Raw genomic sequence first — 17,792 nt, forward strand, 5'->3', positions numbered from 1 at the left:
TTATGAACATATTTTCAAATGTTACATGAAGGAGTAAATTATATTTAAATTAACCTGATGCATTAGATGTACAGTGGGTTAATCTCTGTAAACCTGAAACTATATCCTGCTTTGGAAAGGTGCTTTGAAATCTGTTGAGAGAAAGTCAAAGCAAGCAGAAATATTTAGCAGAATAAGAGGTGTTTATATTAATAAAAATATCTTCAGATGTTTACAAAGGAAAGAAATGATAAATTATTTTTCCAAGAATAAGTAGCTCTGAGTGACATAAAAAGTTGAACCCACAAGAGCCTGATGAAGTTCAATTGGTAGAACAATGGCATTTTAATTAAAATGCTGTGTTCTTGCTGCAGCATTTGAGAGCAGCAATTAACTGATGCTTTCTGCTGCCAGAGAGCTGGTAGACAATGGCTGGTAAACTCTTGAAGATGAATGTTTTTGAAATTGCCAAGTTCCACTTCAGTTCTCAAGCCCCAAGAAATTTGGATAATGGAAACTGTGGATTAGGCTAACATTTCTGAAAACATTGTAGTTAATTCCAGCTTTATATTTGAAGGGTTTTAAATACTAAACTAGGCTTTGTTTGGTGTTTTCAAAGTAAGGTTGCAGAAAGCAAGTGGGGTATATAGAAATCATAAATTTCTATAAAAGGTGAATGTAAAATAATTTGTTTCCATCCTCCAAGGAGGATTCCTCAGCTCATACTGTTCATCTGGACTACAAGCAGCCAGGGTCTTAAGGTTAACTTGTATCTCAGTGCCTCTTAGGCAGAGCTGCTTTGAGCAGGTTTGGATTAGATGATTCCAGACACCCCTTCCAATCTAAATTATTCTACGTGCAGAGTCAGTTCCTTTGCATTTTGGGCACAGAAAGATTCCCTGAAGATTAGCACTGACTGTAATCAGTGAAAATGTGATTAGTGGTGGATGCAGTAGAGATGCAGAACTGAGCAGAGGCAACTTGTGACCACTGCAGCTTGACAATAAGGAATTCTATGAACTCTGGAATAAAGATGACTTTTCTAGCAGTTTGACCTATAAATGCAATTTCTCATGAAAGCTTTTTCTCTTCTGTTGAACTAACTGTAAGGGTTTTTTAATCTCATTTCTATACACCGTATTAAAAACATAGATTTTTGTTTTTAAATTGTTGAAAATATTTTATTTTATTATATGTGGGGGTTTTCCATGATCAATAATTTGAGACCACCTATATTTTGTTGCCTTCATTGTTATTGCCTTCAAGCACTTTATTCTTCAGGCTTTTAGCATTCTGTCAAAATGAATTAGCAAATTCTGAAGTTATTCTAGAAACAATGGGGAGTAGTATTTATTTCTCTTTGCCAGTTATGTTTTGCTTATCCTTTCTTAGCAAAGCCACTCTAAAATAGTTCTGAGAATGCCCTGTCATTTCCTGCCCTTCTGCAGGTCCCTGGGTGTGACACTGTGGGAGCTGTTTGAGAATGGTGCTCGGCCCTACTCAGACTTCTCTGACAGGGAAGTCCTAACCCATGTCATCAAGGAGAAGCAGGTTAAACCCTTCAAGCCACGTCTGGAGCAGCCATACTCTGATAGATGGTAAACTGTGAATGTTTCTATTTATTCTTAAAGCTGCTGAAGATGTTTCTCAAATTACTCAGTTCTCTTAAATACATTGAAATTGCTACATGGAAACTCAGCAAACATACCCTAGATAAAGGGAGTAAAAGGACTTGCTAGAGATGGAAGTTCCTGCCAGTGATACTGGTACTCTGAGGCTTGTTAGGTATCTGAATTCTTTTAATTCCTTTTCACTGTGAAACCTATTGAAGCATGTTTTTATTTGTATAGGTATGAAGTTCTGCAGTTCTGTTGGCTCCCTCCAGAAAAAAGACCAACAGCAGAAGAAGTGCACAGACTTTTAACTTACCTCCGCATGCAAAGCCAAAGGGACTCAGAGATTGATTTTGAACAGCAGTGGAATGCTCTGAAACCAAACACCTCAAACAGAGAAGCAAGTAATTCTGCATTCCCAATCTTGGATCACTTCACAGGAGATAGACTTGGCCATGAGCTGGAGGAAGTTCTGACTGTAACTGAAACGAGCCATGGTCTGAGCTTTGAATACATCTGGGAGGCAGCTAAACATGATCACTTTGATGAATGTGGACATGTGAATCCTGATGAAGCCATGACCTACACAAGTATTTTCTATCCAGTGGAGGTTTTTGAGAGGTCCCTTGCAGAGCAAGGACCAGGAGCACAGGATGGAAGTGGTCAAGAGTCATCACTTGCTGTCCCTGGGGTGTTACCTGTGTTTGATGCACACAAACTTTCTGTTGGAAATGACTACTATATCCAGTTAGAGGAAAAAGGAAGTGGCTGCAACATGAATTTTGATAACCAATCAGTTGTATTAACAACAGAAGTTGATCATCAAGAAGCTGTACAAGAAAAAAGTTCTCATTTCACAGTTCTCAGGGATCTTGATGTTGAAGAATCTAGTACTGATGGGGACTTCTTCCACTACAATACAGATCCTAAAGAGGAATTTTTGCCTGCTACCAGTAGTCCAGAAAGTCCTTTTCAGAGTATATTTAATGACATTGATAGATCAGAAGAATTGGCAAACAGAAAAATACTTGGGTTTGCTGATGATTCTCCTAAAGACTTGAAACCAGCTGTTTTGAACTCAAACAGAGATGCTGGAAAGGCAGTAGGCTGTTCTGAGAAGGAGCATTCTAGTCATGCTTCTGAAAATGAAATGGCTTCCTTATGTGAAAATATCTCTAACCAGTCAGACATGGTAACTTTAGAAGAACTTTCTGATAACTTCTTATTTCTTCAAGAGAAAAACTTATTAACAGGGTTATTGCCTAACAAAACCAGCAGTGATTTTGGGCAATACTCAGATGGTGTTCTAAAAAGTATATTAGAAACCTCAAAAAGAAACTCTGTAGAGCCTGAGCCTGTGCTGGCTGAAAATGCACAGGTCTTTTCTTTAATACATGAAAGTCTTAGAACAGTGAAAGATGAAAATTTTAACCCAGTGACAATGAATAAAGATCTCAATTCCCAGTCTCAGAGTCCTGTAGAGATGCAGGCATCCTCTAGTCCACCCACAGCACATAATTCATGTGATAACTCTGCAAATCTTCCTATTTTGAAGGATGAGGGGAAATTTCTAAATGTAGAAGTGAATGAAGTCATGTCCTCTAACTCTGATGTTCTCTGTCAAGAAGAGCTATCTTATAATGCCAAAAATAATAATGTTGGAAACAGTCCATCTTACAGTGTTGCTGTTGAAACAGATGAGTGTGATGCACAGATGAAACAGGGAATGCTTTTCAAGTCTGATGAAATAACTTTTAATAAAGAAAAATGTAGTGATCAGGAAGATAGGAAAAGAAACTTGCAAGATAGTTCTCCCATATTAAAAAAAAGAGAATGTTTATTGGAGGAAATGCAAGAAACATCAAATCATTTTGAGAACTGTAAGAATGTTCCAGAGGAGGTGACCTCAATTTCTGTTGCTGCTTCAGACTGTACAAGTCAGGACAGTCTTTTGGAAGACAGCCCATCTCCTATACAAACTGTAGAACAAGCCTTAGAGACACCTGATTCTTTGGATTCTTTAGATGTAAATGAGGTTTTAGAATCTTTACAGGCTCAAAGTCCACAGAAACTTCTGCCACCAGATAAACCTGCTGACAGTGGCTATGAAACAGAAAACCTGGAATCTCCAGAATGGACTTCCCATGTCCCTGTGGAGGATGCTTCCAGTGTGGATACTGCTCTGTGTGTTGTGAGTGAGAACAGTGTCAGTGCTTTGCCTTCTAATCCAGTCATCATTGTGTCAGAAGCAGCAGCTTGTCTGGATGCAGTGAACAGCAATTTTGAAATAACCCCAGTGGTTTTTCTGGGTGGAAATCAAAACTCTTATAGAGACTCAGCCTATTTTTCTGATAATGATTCTGAGCCAGATAAAAAGCCAGAAGAGTCTGCAAATCTGTCCAGAGAGACTGTGTGTGTTGGTTCCTCCAACAGAGGAGAGAATCACCCTGAAGAGGTTTGTGGTTTTGAAGAGAGACAGCAAACGTGTGATGTGAGGAATGACCAGGGTGATGATAATCAAAACTCAAAACTGGAACTAAACCACAATTTAGAGATCCAGGAGATGGATGAAAGGATGCAGGGTTGTCCTGATGAGTGGGCTGAGGCAACTCTGACTTCCCTGGAAATAGTGATGGAAGGTAACCTGAGGGATGAAATAAAACTATCTGAGACTTCCCATAAAAGTGTCTCTTGTGTTGGCACTAACACTTCAGAACTCCTTTCACACAGAGACTTAAAGCCTATGCACAACATGGCTTTAGATCTGAGTAACAGTGAGAAGTCCTTCTATCACATGGAAGGACAAAAACTGAAAGAGCCAGATATTGAAGGGAAATACCTGGGCAAACTCAGCGTGTCTGGAATGCTCGATTTAGAAGATGGTGATGATGCAGATGAGGAAGATGAAAACAGTGATTCTGAGGATGACATGAGGACTTTTAATATGCATAGTCTGAGTTCTGACAGTGAAGATGAAACTGTCCATCAAGTACCTGAGATAATTACTGACAAAGATGATGGAAAACATTTGAGAAGCTTGTTGAAACTTCCAAAACCTCTTAACGAAAGGCAGCCTGAACTTTGGAAAGATGAGAAAAAGGCTGTAAAGTTCTTTGATGACGTGACAGTCTATTTGTTTGATCAGGTACCCTTCTTTTTAATTACTAAGTTAAGTTTTTGTTGGCTTGCCTTTTTTTTTTTTCCCCCTTTAATTGAATAAATTGTTTAATATTTGGGAAAACCTTGTTACAAAAGTACCTTTCTTGTTTTGGCAGGGTTACTGCTTGTTCATGGTGTTATTTTTTCTTTATATATTAAGGCTATATAAGAATATATATATGTAAAAGAATAATATTTATGTATAAAGACTTGGGTAGATGCAGTTTTGTGCTGCTGGTAGAATAGCAGCACTAACCTGAAGTGAAGAAGGGTTTTGGTTTGGTTGTCAAATCCTGAATCTCCATTGCTGTTGAACCCTTGACTTCATGTGCTGAATTAAACATGGTTTTAATGATGTTTTTCTGCTATTTAGAAGATGTATTTAATTTGAATATGTGAGATAGCATTGCTATGGACAAATTTTAATTGTTTTGTTTTGACAGAATATTGTTATAACTGTATAGAAGCAGCTTATCTGTTTAATGCTTTATAAAAGAAAGGAAGAAAGCAAAAAAAAACCCCCAGTAATTAAACAAAAAAATCCCCAAAACTCAAACTGAAACTTAACTCTGAATCTTATGTTGCTTAGCACTAAGGTAAATTTATCTAAGATCATGATCAAAGATGACAGCAGTATTTAGATGGTAATGTTAATTTTTATTAATCCTGTGGGATTCATGTTCAGTGACACTGATCTGCTTATAAAATTCAGGGTTCCTTTTGTTTCCCTATCAGCTTTATCAAATTTTAACTTCTGTAACTGGATACAGAGGGGATTATATTTTAGCATTATGGCAACTAAACTAGTCCAGTGAGTTTAAAAGAACAGTAACATTGTCAAGCTTTGCAAATGTTGCTTATGATGACGCACATAAATATTAGAGTTAACTGTGTTTTGGAATAGAAAACATAGGTGATGTATTTGTGTTTAGCCAGCCTGCAGAATAGTAATCCTTTTGTCAGAGGGGAAGTAAAAAATCAGCTGTGTTTAAACTGCTCTTAGTTGTTGAATTCTTTACTTTATATTACAATGACTGATAAAATGTTAGCTGCTTCCAGTACCAGCTGTACAAAGTCTGTCTTTTCATCCTGAACATGATTAGGGGATTAAAAAAGAAGTCAGGATAAGGCTTTATTAAAGAGGGAAAAAAAACTCCTACCCATGTTAAGCTGATATGGCAACTGTTTTTAATTGGAAGGTGTTTTAGCTTTGTTCCTAGAAATATGAAACCATTTTATATTGTAAATAATATTTAAATAGTTGTTTCCTGTGTGCATTTTAGCACAGATTTGATGCAGCTTTCTTTAGAAGTATTGTGCATGTGCTAATCTGCAACTTAGTCTTGTTGTGTTGTTGTAACAGTTTACAGACCTTTTAATTTCACATCTGACTTAATGGCAGGATGGGGGAGTGTATTTGTGGGTGCTGGCATCAGAAGTCACAGAGACATTGTGTGTAAAAAGAGTTCAAGAAATGACTTTGTTTGCCTTAGGAGACACCAACCAAGGAGCTGGGAAGTCGTGGGATGGACGTGAATGGGGAAGGTGCTGGCAGCTCTCCTGTTCCATCTTCCACTCCTGCTTACTTAAACAGATTTGCAAATTCAGAAAGCTCAACAGATGAAGAAGGTACATGAATATATTTATACACAGCAGGGGCTGAGACTGTTTTATACAGAGCCTTTTATGAGAAGTCATTAAACTATATGTGATCTGTAAATTGACTGAACCATGTTGGCTTCAATTTTGCATCCTACACACTGCAGCTGGGCTCAGACTGCCTTGCTCCTGAGAGCAAAGCTGGGATGTGATACTGGTTGTTTATATAGTGATGTGCCCAGGGTTGCCTGGGAGGCAGAAAAACTGGGTGATAAATCTTTGTGACTTCCTGGGCTAGAACTCTGCTCAGGGCTGCAGGTTTTGTTTGGGGTTAATGCAGTCCTCCAGTCTGCTTGTACAACTCTGGGTGACCTTACATGACATTGCTGTAATGCTGCTTTTTTTTTTCTTTCTTTTTTTTTTTTTTTTCCCTCCCCAAGGTGGGGGTTTTGAGTGGGATGATGACTTCTCTTCTCCAGAGCCATCCTTTATATCCAAGGCAGCTAACAGTCTCATGGGTTCTAAAGCACCCCTTCAGCCATCAAAGTACTTCTCTCCACCTCCACCTTCCCGGACTCTTGATCAGAACTGGTCACATTCATCCCCTTATTCCAGATTCTCCATCTCTCCTGCAAACATGGCAAGCTTTTCTCTTACACATCTTACAGATTCAGATATAGAGCAAGGAGGTAAGTGATTTTCTTGTTATAATTGCTTAAAAGATACAAATTAAAACTGTTATGTGAAGATAAAAGTAACAGATAAAGCAAGTCTTGTTCTATTTAAATACCAAATGTAGAAGTACATTTTTAACACTATAAAAGGTTGTCTGGTCTTGTGTTTCACTTAAGACATTGTTTCCCATTGAGATTATTTGTGTCCAAATAATGATTTGTGTCCAAGTTGATACAAAGTTGTGGTTGAACAGCCTAGGGAGCATTTACAGGACAAGCTGACAGTTTTTGTGTTAAAAGTCATGGTGCTGTATTTGTATAAATGAAACCTCTGCATCCCTTTGCTGTTGTATCTGCCATACTATGGCAGTTATTAATTCTGGTTATTGCACTGTCTTAAGTCACAATTGTGTTTTCATTGCACAGAATAAGGATGCCAGGAACTTAATGTTTCTGCTGTTATTGTGTAAGCTTATTTTACAGTTTAGTTTCTTTTCATATTGCTTTTTAGACATTGCATTCTTGACATTTTCTTGAGAATTGCAGCATGTTTTCTAGAGCTGTGAATAGGATAGCTTTTGTTAGGAGAGCCAAACAATCCATTCAGAGCAATATTGAGTACTAGCAGTGTTTATTAACAAGCCTTCTTGTCAAAAAACAAAAGCTTTTTTAACCTTTGATACATTTTTGAGGGTTAAGGGGAGAAAAAATAAGCACACTTGAATCAGTCTGGCATATTATTACTCTTGATAACACACTGCATTATTAAAAATAAACATTACTGATTGCAGAGCCTTGCTAATGGTCAATATCTATAAATAGGTAATCAGTGTTATATAGAGTTGTATTGTTCTTGTATTGTGCTTATTGATTAGATAATCTTTGCTGCTTAGTAACTTACAGATAAGAGAATATTTTGGAGATCCTTGTATTGCCTTGTGTGTCCTAAGAAGTGACATTGAACTGTGTGATTGAAGCAGATGTTTATGAATAAATGAGCCAAATGTTTGCAATAGTTGAAAGTGTAGGGAAAAATTAACCAAAACTTGGAATGGCAAAAGAGCAGAGTGCCAAGTTCTAGCAAGAGTCTTACAAAGAAGTGAGGGTTGTGCAGAAGAATCTCACTGTATCTTATGACCTTTCCTCTACTAACAGGAAGCAGTGAAGATGGAGAAAAAGATTAAATCAATTTAAACTTGTTTGGACTCCATACATAAAACATATATTTGTGTTTGAAACTTCTTTATCTAAACTCTGGATCCTGCTGGAGTAACACAGGTAATCAAGAAGTACTGAGAAATGGAAGTAAACACTGAAAGCAATGTTAAATCAGGACATTAATTTGAATGTGTATTTAACTTTGTAATGTATTTTTAAATCAGTGCAATTTTGCTTTTCATTGAAAGACGATTCTGCCGCTGTTTTCAAGTACTTGAAGTATTTTTCAGATAACTTAAACAAGTAAAGCAATTACACTACAGTCTGGTTTATGTATGAGATTGTATAATATTCTTTTTATATTTTTCCATGTAGTTCATTATCTATTTGAACATACACCTGTTGTAGAATTGTGTATAACTGTCCTGTGCAACAGGTGGCTGTGTTGATGGAACTGTATGAATGATAGTTGATCAGTAGTGAGCCATATTTATTCAAAAAGATATCACTACATATTACTTTGCTTATTACAATTGCACTATGGATTATTCTTCCTTTTATTTCCTGATGATGTACAGAATCAAAATCTTAAATCTTTCAAGGAAAATAAGACAAGTTGAATTGGCCCAGTTATCCAGTTTGATTTGTCCTTTTTGTAGCCTTTGCTATGCACGGTACTTGTAAGACGTACATAAATTCTGAGTATTATGTTAGACTTGCTGAAATCTTATATTCAGTACCATTTCTAAAATGATAATGGTTATAGAATGGTTGTTAGTGTTCATGTTTTATAGGAAACTGGAAAAGAATATATTCTGTACTCTGGAATTTTTAGATGAAAGAGATACTGTCTCAAATTCCTACGTATGATCCTACTGACTGCTTAAACTGTAATAGCATCTGACTATATCACAATTAAGGGCCTTCCAGTTTTTACTGCAATTTCTGCCTTGGAGAAAGAAGAGGAAAAATTGGCTGTACAAAACTCTGGAATTTATGAATCTTCTAAAAAGACTAATTTCAGTAGACTGGATTTGGGTACACTTGGCCCTTCAGTTGCACACTCTGTGAATTTTGAAGCTCACTCTGCTGCTGACTGCAGATCAGGGCTCCATTCAGAGGCCTGTGGTAAATCTACCTCTCAGTGATGTTATGACAATTAAGATTTTGATTAATGGTTAATGCCCAGTTTTGCACCTGTTATAGGGCCAGATCCATTTTAAGATGTCTGCAGAGCTCCATGGTCCCTCTTGAAATGCATCTTGAACAAAGGCTGCAGTACAATAGGTTTGCTCTGAAGCCTGTAGGGAAGGGAAGACAGTATGGGGGCTTAACCTTCCTGCTCTACCATGCATTTAGCTGATTTAATCTTCTAAACTGCTCAGAAAAAGTTATCCTTAATTATTACTCCAAAGTGAGTTCAGCTGAGAAACAAATCCCTGATTTCTTGGAATGCCTTATGCAGTTCAGATCTGTAGGAAACACTGATAGGAACAGCTTCCCTGGCTTTGCATTTGTTTACCTATACTAAAATACAAATGCACTGAAATATGAAGTACTTTGTATTTTAGTGGCTGTTTTGGCAGGGCTTGAGTTAATGGTCCAAGTGCTCTGTGTCCAGATCCAGTCACCAGAGAATTTTCATCATATGGAGATGGGAGGACTAGATATTTTCAGATGTGTGATTTCTTTTTTTGTATACCTCTATGTTAATTTCAATTTTTTAAGTATTTTTAAAAAATGACAGGAATATGTTAACTGCTTTTTCCCCAACATTATTTAGCCCTTAAACCAGAATGGCTTCCATACTGATTAAAAGGGAATGATTTAGTTATCATGTTGTTTGAAGTTGCCAATGAATTGAGATCTTTTTGATGAGGCACTCAGGTTCAGAGTTAGTCAGAACTGTTCTTCAGTGTGAAGTGAGGAACTGAATTTTCTTATGGACCTTTCCCAAAATATTATTTAGAAGGCAAAGTAGTTCTTAATACAGGCTTACAGTATAGACTGTAGAGGGTTTAAGGAAGCTGTGTGCTACTGAAAACACTTTTAAATGTTGGTAATAGACTTTGTGCACAAACTGTTGTTTAGAAATTCCATCATTCCAACATTAAACTCCTTGATACAGCTAGATTTAGGGTACCTGGACTGTCTTTAATTCTCACCATAGTAAGAATGAAACTCCATAATGGTCTGCAAAGAAATGGAGGCTTGTCTGCCTTGCATGGTGAAAAACCTGTCAGACCTGGAGTTCAGCCTTAATTTTGAATAATTTGATTTTAAAAATAGTCCTGGGTTGAATAAAAGCTTATGCTCCATAATATTGTAATTTGGTTGTGCATTTTGTTTCCTGTAATTCTGGAAAATCAGATGTTTGTATCTTGCACATCACGAATTTCCTTTGTTTGATGGAAATCTAAGATTTTTATTCTTTACCTGGGTTTAAAGAAAATCTTACACAGGAATTGAAAGTTTACTCCTTTGTCCAAATGGACTCAATGCTAATGAATTGCCAAAGGAGCATTTTTTCCAAAACTAGATGTGTATGATATTAAGCAAGGTAATGTCCTTTTTAGCTGTACAATGAAGAGGATTAAATATTTAAAGTTAACTCCAATCACTTAAGCATAATTTTTAATTTCAGTAATCCAGTAGGCTGGATTGCAATAATATCTTTTGGGGTAAAAAATGATACTTAAAAGATCTGATCAGCTACTAGCAATACTTAAATATTTGCCTGACAGTCAAGTGGCACAGTGAAGATGAATCAGTAATTCCAACATGTTACATTATAATGAGGGGATTTGTTCCAAATCATTCATTACACTCTGTAATTTCTTGCACTAGCTACTTAAGCCTGGTCTCTGTTTTAGAAGTACATGTATCTATTTTCAATGGTTTATTATGAGGACTGATTACAGCTTAATTCCTTCTCTAGTAGAATACCTGGATTGTTTGAATAATGAAGGCATTGTCTCAATTTGGTTACTAAAGGTATTTAAAAGGTCTGATTTTTCCCACCTAAAGAAGTTTGTTAGGATCTGTAGTGAGAACCCAGGAGAGCAGCAGGTGTCCAGTTTCAGTGGGAGCACCTGTACTCTCCCAAATCCCCCAGCTGCAGATACTCTGTGTATAAATTGCCATTTTCATGGAAATGAGCAGATTTAACTCTTTTTTCATATCCTTGTTGATGCACTAATGAAAGCCATTTGAGCCTCATTCTTTTTATCAGTGTTTTTAGCAGATTTTTGTGTAATACTCAATCTTTCATGAGGAGGCTGGTTGGTAGAAAAACTTTTTTTTTTTTTTTTTAATGATTAAGCACTATCCTAAAATGTCAGCATTGTTGGGTGTCAGTGACTTGGCTATTTGTGTTGGAGTTGGTGAAAGGTGGAATCCAAGTACATTAGCCTTATAAGAAATAGCCTTAAATAAGAATGGAGTTACTTCAAAAAATTACTTCAGCTTTAAGTCATACATGTTAAGGGGTTCAGTACAAAATGGGAAGAAATCTAGAGGAGAGTCAAACATCATTATAAACTTATTGAAAATAAGTATTTGTAATACCAGCAGCCTGTTTTTCAGAAACTTGAATATGACTTACAGTTAGTTTTGTTTATGAAATTGTTTGAACTTGCACAGATGTAGGTGTAACTTAAATGATAAATGGTACTGATGTGTGTGTATATATAATGTTCAATTCTATTTGTAAATGAGAAACTATGTAACAAAATCATAGGTATGAGGTTTTCCTATTGTAATTTAATACAGGTATGAGGTTTATGGCAATATATCATAGTTAATGAAATTTCAGGTCAAAATGTCTTTAAATTGTGTACATTTTTAAATTGTAATTTCTACTGTATATTGATTATCATGCATAGTGTGATTCAAGAAACTGCTTGTAATTTAAAAATATTTAATATTAAAAATAAAATACAGTTATATATTTATAATCTCTTTGTCTGTTTCTTCATTTTTAAACAGATGCCAGCAGTGTAGTTCTACTGTAAGATATATTTATTAGTCTCCTGAGGTTGAGAAAGTTCCAAAAGCTCAAAGCCACAGTCCCAGCAGATGAGTCCACGCTAAATAGTGTAGTCATCTTTAAATTCTTCCAGTATCATCACCCTTGTGTGAATTTCAGGTAAAGTGTGTACACAGTCAGTAGAGAAGCAATAATTAAAACAGAGACAGTGTAATTCTGAATACTTTATTTTGCTTTTAACCATAGAATTAAAGATTTGTAGGAAGAACGGGGATTTTGAAATTCATAAATTCAGAAAAGAGGTTCATGATGTTTTCTCAGTGTTCACTGAATTTCTTCCTAGAAGACTTGCTTGGGTTTTTTCTAAGTGCATGTGCTGAAAGGATCAAAAATCACTAGGTAAATAAAAATGTGTACTGGGAGCTCCTTGGAGCTGCTGGGGCTGTTGCAGGCTGGGCAGTGGGTGAGGCAGGGGCAGAGTGCTGGATTTCCCTGCTGATGGGATGGGGTGGGATGGGGTGGGGTGGGATGGGGTGGGGTGGGGTGGGATGGGGTGGGATGGGGTGGGATGGGATGGGATGGGATGGGATGGGATTGCCCAGGGCAGTCCTGGCAGGACTGATGGAAGCCCCCACCTCACACTGCAGCCCTTGGGTGCTGGCACCTGTCGTGACCTGGGAATGAGAAACTGATACCAAGATGACTTGACTTCATTAGGTAAAATATAACCACAGGGCTGAAATTTGACCAAGGCAAGTGGTCATTAATGAGAACAGATGCAAAAGATCCCATGGCACTAAATTGGTCACCTTATATAGAACTTATTATCAAAGAATTTGAGAACTTGCAAACTTTATGAGCAGCAGGTTCTCAGAGAGATGGCAGTGCTGTGTCTGTGCCTGTGTCACAGGGGTGCTGTGACAAATTGTAGAGCTGAGACAGACTGTCCCCCGCCAGCTGGGGACAGTGCGGGGGCTGCGGGAATCCCTGGGGACGGTGCGGGGCTGCGGGAATCCCTGGGGACGGTGCGGGGCTGCGGGAATCCCTGGGGACAGTGCGGGGATGAGGGAATCCCTGGGGACAGTGCGGGGATGAGGGAATCCCTGGGGACAGTGCGGGGATGAGGGAATCCCTGGGGACGGTGCGGGGGCTGCGGGAATCCCTGGGGACGGTGCGGGGGCTGAGGGAATCCCTGGGGACGGTGCGGGGCTGCGGGAGCCCTGGGGACAGTGCGGGGGCTGCGGGAATCCCTGGGGACGGTGCGGGGCTGCGGGAATCCCTGGGGACGGTGCGGGGCTGAGGGAATCCCTGGGGACGGTGCGGGGCTGCGGGAATCCCTGGGGACGGTGCGGGGCTGCGGGAATCCCTGGGGACGGTGCGGGGCTGCGGGAGCCCTGGCCCCGCTCCCCCGGCGCTGCAGAGCCCCGTGTGCCTGGGCAGTGCCGCTGACCCCGCGCCGCCGCTCCTGCCTCCCCGTGCCGGTGTCGCCTGTGTCACCGCCAGCCCCGTGCCCAGCCCGGCCCCGGTGCGTGCTGCCCGCCGAGGGCCCGGAGCTCCCGCCCGCCGGGCCGGGCCCGCCCCCGCCGCTAAAGCGACGTGTCGGGGCAGCGCCGGCCCTGCGGAGCCTCTGCCTGCGGGGCTCGGGCCGCGCTGCCGGGGGTGCGGGGCCGGGCCCTGCTGACACCCCCGGCTCGCTCAGGACACCAGCGCTGCCTCCCTGTTGCCCCCGCAGCCCTCGCTGCTGCTCCTGCCGTCCCCTGGGTCTCTGCCGCGTTGCCCTTTGGGCCCCAGGCGCGTTCTCAGCAGCGGGTGGAGTGGTAAGTGACAGAAAAGGGACGGCAGCCCTGGTAGATGGCTGCACAGGGTGTTAAATGCGTTGGTATTTGGCTGCTCTCTCTCTCAGGTTTCTCTTGACCGCTCCAGTCTGTTGCTCCCTGCACACTCTCATACCACCTGCCTGGGGCTCTGTAAGGTTTTTTCTCCGGGTTACAGCATTGGCAGTCTGAGAGCAAACCTGCCAGCTGGGCACCTTGTTATCCCATGATACCCCATCTGCTTTGGCCCAGCCTGCAGTTATAAAGATGACTTTGCTCTCTATTTGCTGAAGTTTGCTTTCTCTTGGATCTTCTTCCACCTTTCCTGGCTGCCTCCATGAACCCTCTCTTCATCAAGTCCTGTGGCTGTTTTCTTGCAAACAGCAGCACTCCCCAGCAATACACCTTGTGCTTGGGCAGGGAAGCTCCCTCTCCTCTGTGCTGTCCTGTAGTTGTTTTCTGCCAAGTGAGTCACACAAAGGCTCCAGAACAAATCCAGTGCTTGTCTTTGGACCTGTTTTCTCTCTGAAGATATCTGTGTGTCTCCAGCATTTTTTAAGCTCCCACAACACAAGCTGCTTGGTGCTGTCTTTCAGCTATCATTACCTGGATGCTACTCTAACCCAGTTGCTTTGTGAATTCCTGTTTGGTAAAGTTGTCTCTCTGGTAGTAAGGAACCTCATAGGCAGAGAACTGAGTCACTGTGCAAGCCCAGCAGCTGAACGTGGCTGTAAAGAAATGAGAAATGAGACAGGAGGTGGTGTTTACCACAGCACAGGCAGCACCTGCCACCACCTGCTCCAGCTAAAGTTGATGTCTTGTACTAGAACAGCCTCACATCTGGGACTAGGGGTTTTTTTTTCTTCTTTTTCCTTAAGTTTTTATTGGCTCACCAATTCTCAAACTGCTCCTACACAATATCTGCATAAAATATATATTTTTTAGACCAAAGCTGTTTATGACTACATGGAAGACTGGAAAGAACATATTTTAGGCATGTCTCTTAGTAACACTGATGGTTGCTGTTAGAGGCAGGGTTGCTGTGGTGCTGTTGACTTCAGATGTAGTGTGGGCACAGAATATGGACTGAGGAGGGTAAAATATCAGTGCTGTCATTAATGTGGAGGAAGGAACATTGCTGTGTCTTTTTGGGTAACTGAGAAAACAGCCTGCTTTGCTGCTGTTGAATTAACTGCAATTTAGACCTGCCATTATTGCATTGTTGTTGGAAGAGGGAAAGGTTTTTGTTTTGTTTTTTTTGTGTGTATGTATGTGTGGTGGGGAATAGCCCAGAACACAGAAATGCTGCAGCTGAAAACACGTGGCTGGCTCAGAGCTTCTCCCTGAGAATGTGCCATGTTTCCCTCTAGTGGACTCCTCACAGTAGAAACCTGTGCCTACAAAAACCAATTACCAGGAGTTCAAGGAGAAATGACTTTGAATTAGAGCCTGAGGGTCTGTCTAACACCCCCTTAAGCCAGCACGTGTACCTTGAAGTGGTGCATGGTTTTATTACAACCACGGGGTAGTGAGGAGCTGGGAGACAACAGCAGCATAACAGATCAAACAGGTGATGTGTTGGCAGACCTGACTGGCTGCTGTATTCTGCATTTTTTTGGAGTTGTGGTTCACTTTTCTACAGAAAGACTGAATCGACTTGGGAACCATTTTCTGTTTTGTACAATAATAAAGGAAAAATCTCTGCTTTGAGGCCTGTTCTAAGAAAGTAGAGGCATCTTTTTTTCAGTAGGTGATTCACTGCATCTTTGTTTCACTGGTTCCATTCACTTGCCTTCTGCTCTCACTGCAAGCTCTCCTCCCAGCTGAATATCAGTGTTATGTTTTTACAGCACATTGATAATTAACACCAATCCATCCAACAAAACATGAAGACTAGAACCAAAGGCAAGAAACAAAGGCAAACTGTTGACAAAGAATCATTTCCCGAAGAGCCGGCAATGAGAAAAAAGGAACTGGTGAAATGCTTGCGACGCAAAGAAAGGAGGAATGGGGGCAACAAGGAGAGCAGCAAGGTCCCCAGAGGCAGAGGCAAGTGTCCCTGGAGCAGCAAGGACAGGCTCCTGAGGAGGCTGGAGAGCAATGAGAGGGAGAGGCAGAGGATGCACAAGCTCAACAACGCCTTCCAGGCCCTGCGCGAGGTCATCCCCCACGTCCGGGCCGAGAACAAGCTCTCCAAAATAGAGACTCTCACACTGGCCAAAAATTACATCAAATCCTTGACCTCCATTATACTCAATATGTCCAACGGACACATTCCAGCAGTAGAAGGGATAGGAGGAGCCAGGGGATCCAAGTTGTACCAGCATTGTCAACAGCAGCATGGGGAGGATGACCATGAGGAACTTCTACAGAAATATTCCACATAGATTCAAAACTTCAGCCACAACACCAGCTGCCAGCTACTACTGTCATTGTTTTTCCTTCTTGCATCATAATACATGTCGTTACCTAGAGGTTTAAAGAGATTATTTTTGCCTCCAGTCTCTCCTTTTTCTTCCTTAAAAAGACAAACAGGTAACACTCATGGGTATAGTTTATATGGCATATTCAAAAATTGCCTTAAAACCTCAGAATTTTTCAGAGCAAAATGAATGTCTTTCTGTGGTGTGCCACAGAAAACCTATCCTGTAACACTGGAGTTGACTTGAAAATAATGATTTAGTAACTTCTGAAAATTATCCTACCTGGACTAGAGTGATTTGAGCCTTCCAAGTCTGTGTCACCTGAGTTCCCTGGAGTTTGTTGAGAATCTTGGCTGTACCTCTGTTCACCAGCCTTTCAATGACTCATCTCCCATGCTAAAGAGAAGATTAAAATTGATGACAGCATTTGACTGACTTGGTGACTGAAGTGGCACAAATGGGAAACTGGTCACCAAATCTGAATATTTATCTTGATATTTAACTTCTTTGGATCTGCCCTGGTAATTTTGAACCCTACAAGGCATAAAACATCTGTTGATGCAAACATCTGCAAAGCTTTCTTAGATTGTAAACTCTCTAGAGTAAGGACAGTTCTGATTTGTGTTTCCAGAGCATCTGGCCTCATGGAGATTTTCTTTAGTGGGTGTCTGGGTGCCATTGTAATACAAATAATAAATAAGGGACAAATTACTTACTTTTGCCAAGACAATTACAAAAATGCTTTAGTGTAGTCTTAAGTTAGACAATGCTCTGGCCAATTTAAATTATTTGCTAATTAAGTCTGTGATGTGATCAGATTCTTTCTGGGTTAGTGTTAGATTCTGATACTATAAACCAATAAATGAAGCAGAAACTCTTCAAAAAGAAAAATGAGCTTTTTTTTTCCCCTTCCCCCACCCCTTTCTGTGGTAAAATTTTATTTTATGTCAGTGAGAAACTCTCATTTGCTCTTGTATTCTCATACCTGGGGCACCTGAAGCTGGAGTGGCCTCAGTTGGAAGTGTGGTGCCCATGGAGCCCCAGCAAGGCCTTTTCTTCCAGTAATTCCACTCAGCACCTCCTCAGGTAAGAGATGTTGATGTTATTTGGTTTCTTCTCACCCTCCAGGTCAGTGCAAACTGGCTCTGGGTAAGGTCACACAGTAAGTGATGACCAAGCAGTTACAGATGATGGGAATTTTTCTGTAGGATTCTTTAAAGGTCATTATCTGAGAGTTTCCAGCTAGAAAATATCCCTGGAATGCTTTTGTGGGATAGTTATGTTTGAGCTGCTGTTTGGTGGAAAGAGGGAACCAGCAAGTTCAAAGTCCAGTCTTTTAACAGTGCTGTTGATGAAGAATTGCACTTTAAGAACCATATATGCTG

The 17,792-nt window shown here is 40.3% G+C and overlaps 2 protein-coding genes across 3 annotated transcripts in view; both read left to right on the top strand.

Moving 5' to 3' along the window:
* Window positions 1-12,138, top strand: part of LMTK2 (lemur tyrosine kinase 2) — a 38,249-nt gene extending 26,111 nt beyond the window's left edge. Inside the window, 5 exon segments of the mRNA XM_079320845.1 lie at window positions 1,428-1,577; window positions 1,830-4,737; window positions 6,245-6,380; window positions 6,791-7,039; window positions 8,180-12,138. Coding sequence (XP_079176971.1) covers window positions 1,428-1,577; window positions 1,830-4,737; window positions 6,245-6,380; window positions 6,791-7,039; window positions 8,180-8,208 — 3,472 coding nt within the window. The 3' untranslated portion in view covers window positions 8,209-12,138.
* A 33-nt stretch (window positions 12,139-12,171) lies between these two features.
* Window positions 12,172-17,375, top strand: BHLHA15 (basic helix-loop-helix family member a15). 2 transcript variants are annotated; one of them, XM_079320849.1, is made up of 2 exons: window positions 12,172-12,329; window positions 15,835-17,375. In XM_079320849.1, exon 2 carries the CDS (start codon window positions 15,871-15,873, stop codon window positions 16,369-16,371), a length of 501 nt encoding a protein of 166 aa, XP_079176975.1. In that variant the 5' UTR covers window positions 12,172-12,329; window positions 15,835-15,870; the 3' UTR covers window positions 16,372-17,375. The 2 variants fall into 2 exon arrangements, with proteins under 2 accessions (XP_079176975.1, XP_079176974.1); XM_079320848.1 differs by lacking the exon at window positions 12,172-12,329 and adding an exon at window positions 13,834-13,987 and having other exon boundaries at window positions 15,835-17,373.
* The last annotated feature ends 417 nt before the right edge of the window (window positions 17,376-17,792 follow it).

Source organism: Erithacus rubecula, assembly GCF_903797595.1.
Source record: "Erithacus rubecula genome assembly, chromosome: 17".
NCBI lineage: Eukaryota > Metazoa > Chordata > Aves > Passeriformes > Muscicapidae > Erithacus > Erithacus rubecula.

Coding starts and splice junctions, on each gene's coding strand:
- BHLHA15 (XM_079320849.1), top strand. CDS start 15,871: ATGAAGACTAGAACCAAAGGCAAGAAACAAAGGCAAACTGTTGACAAA.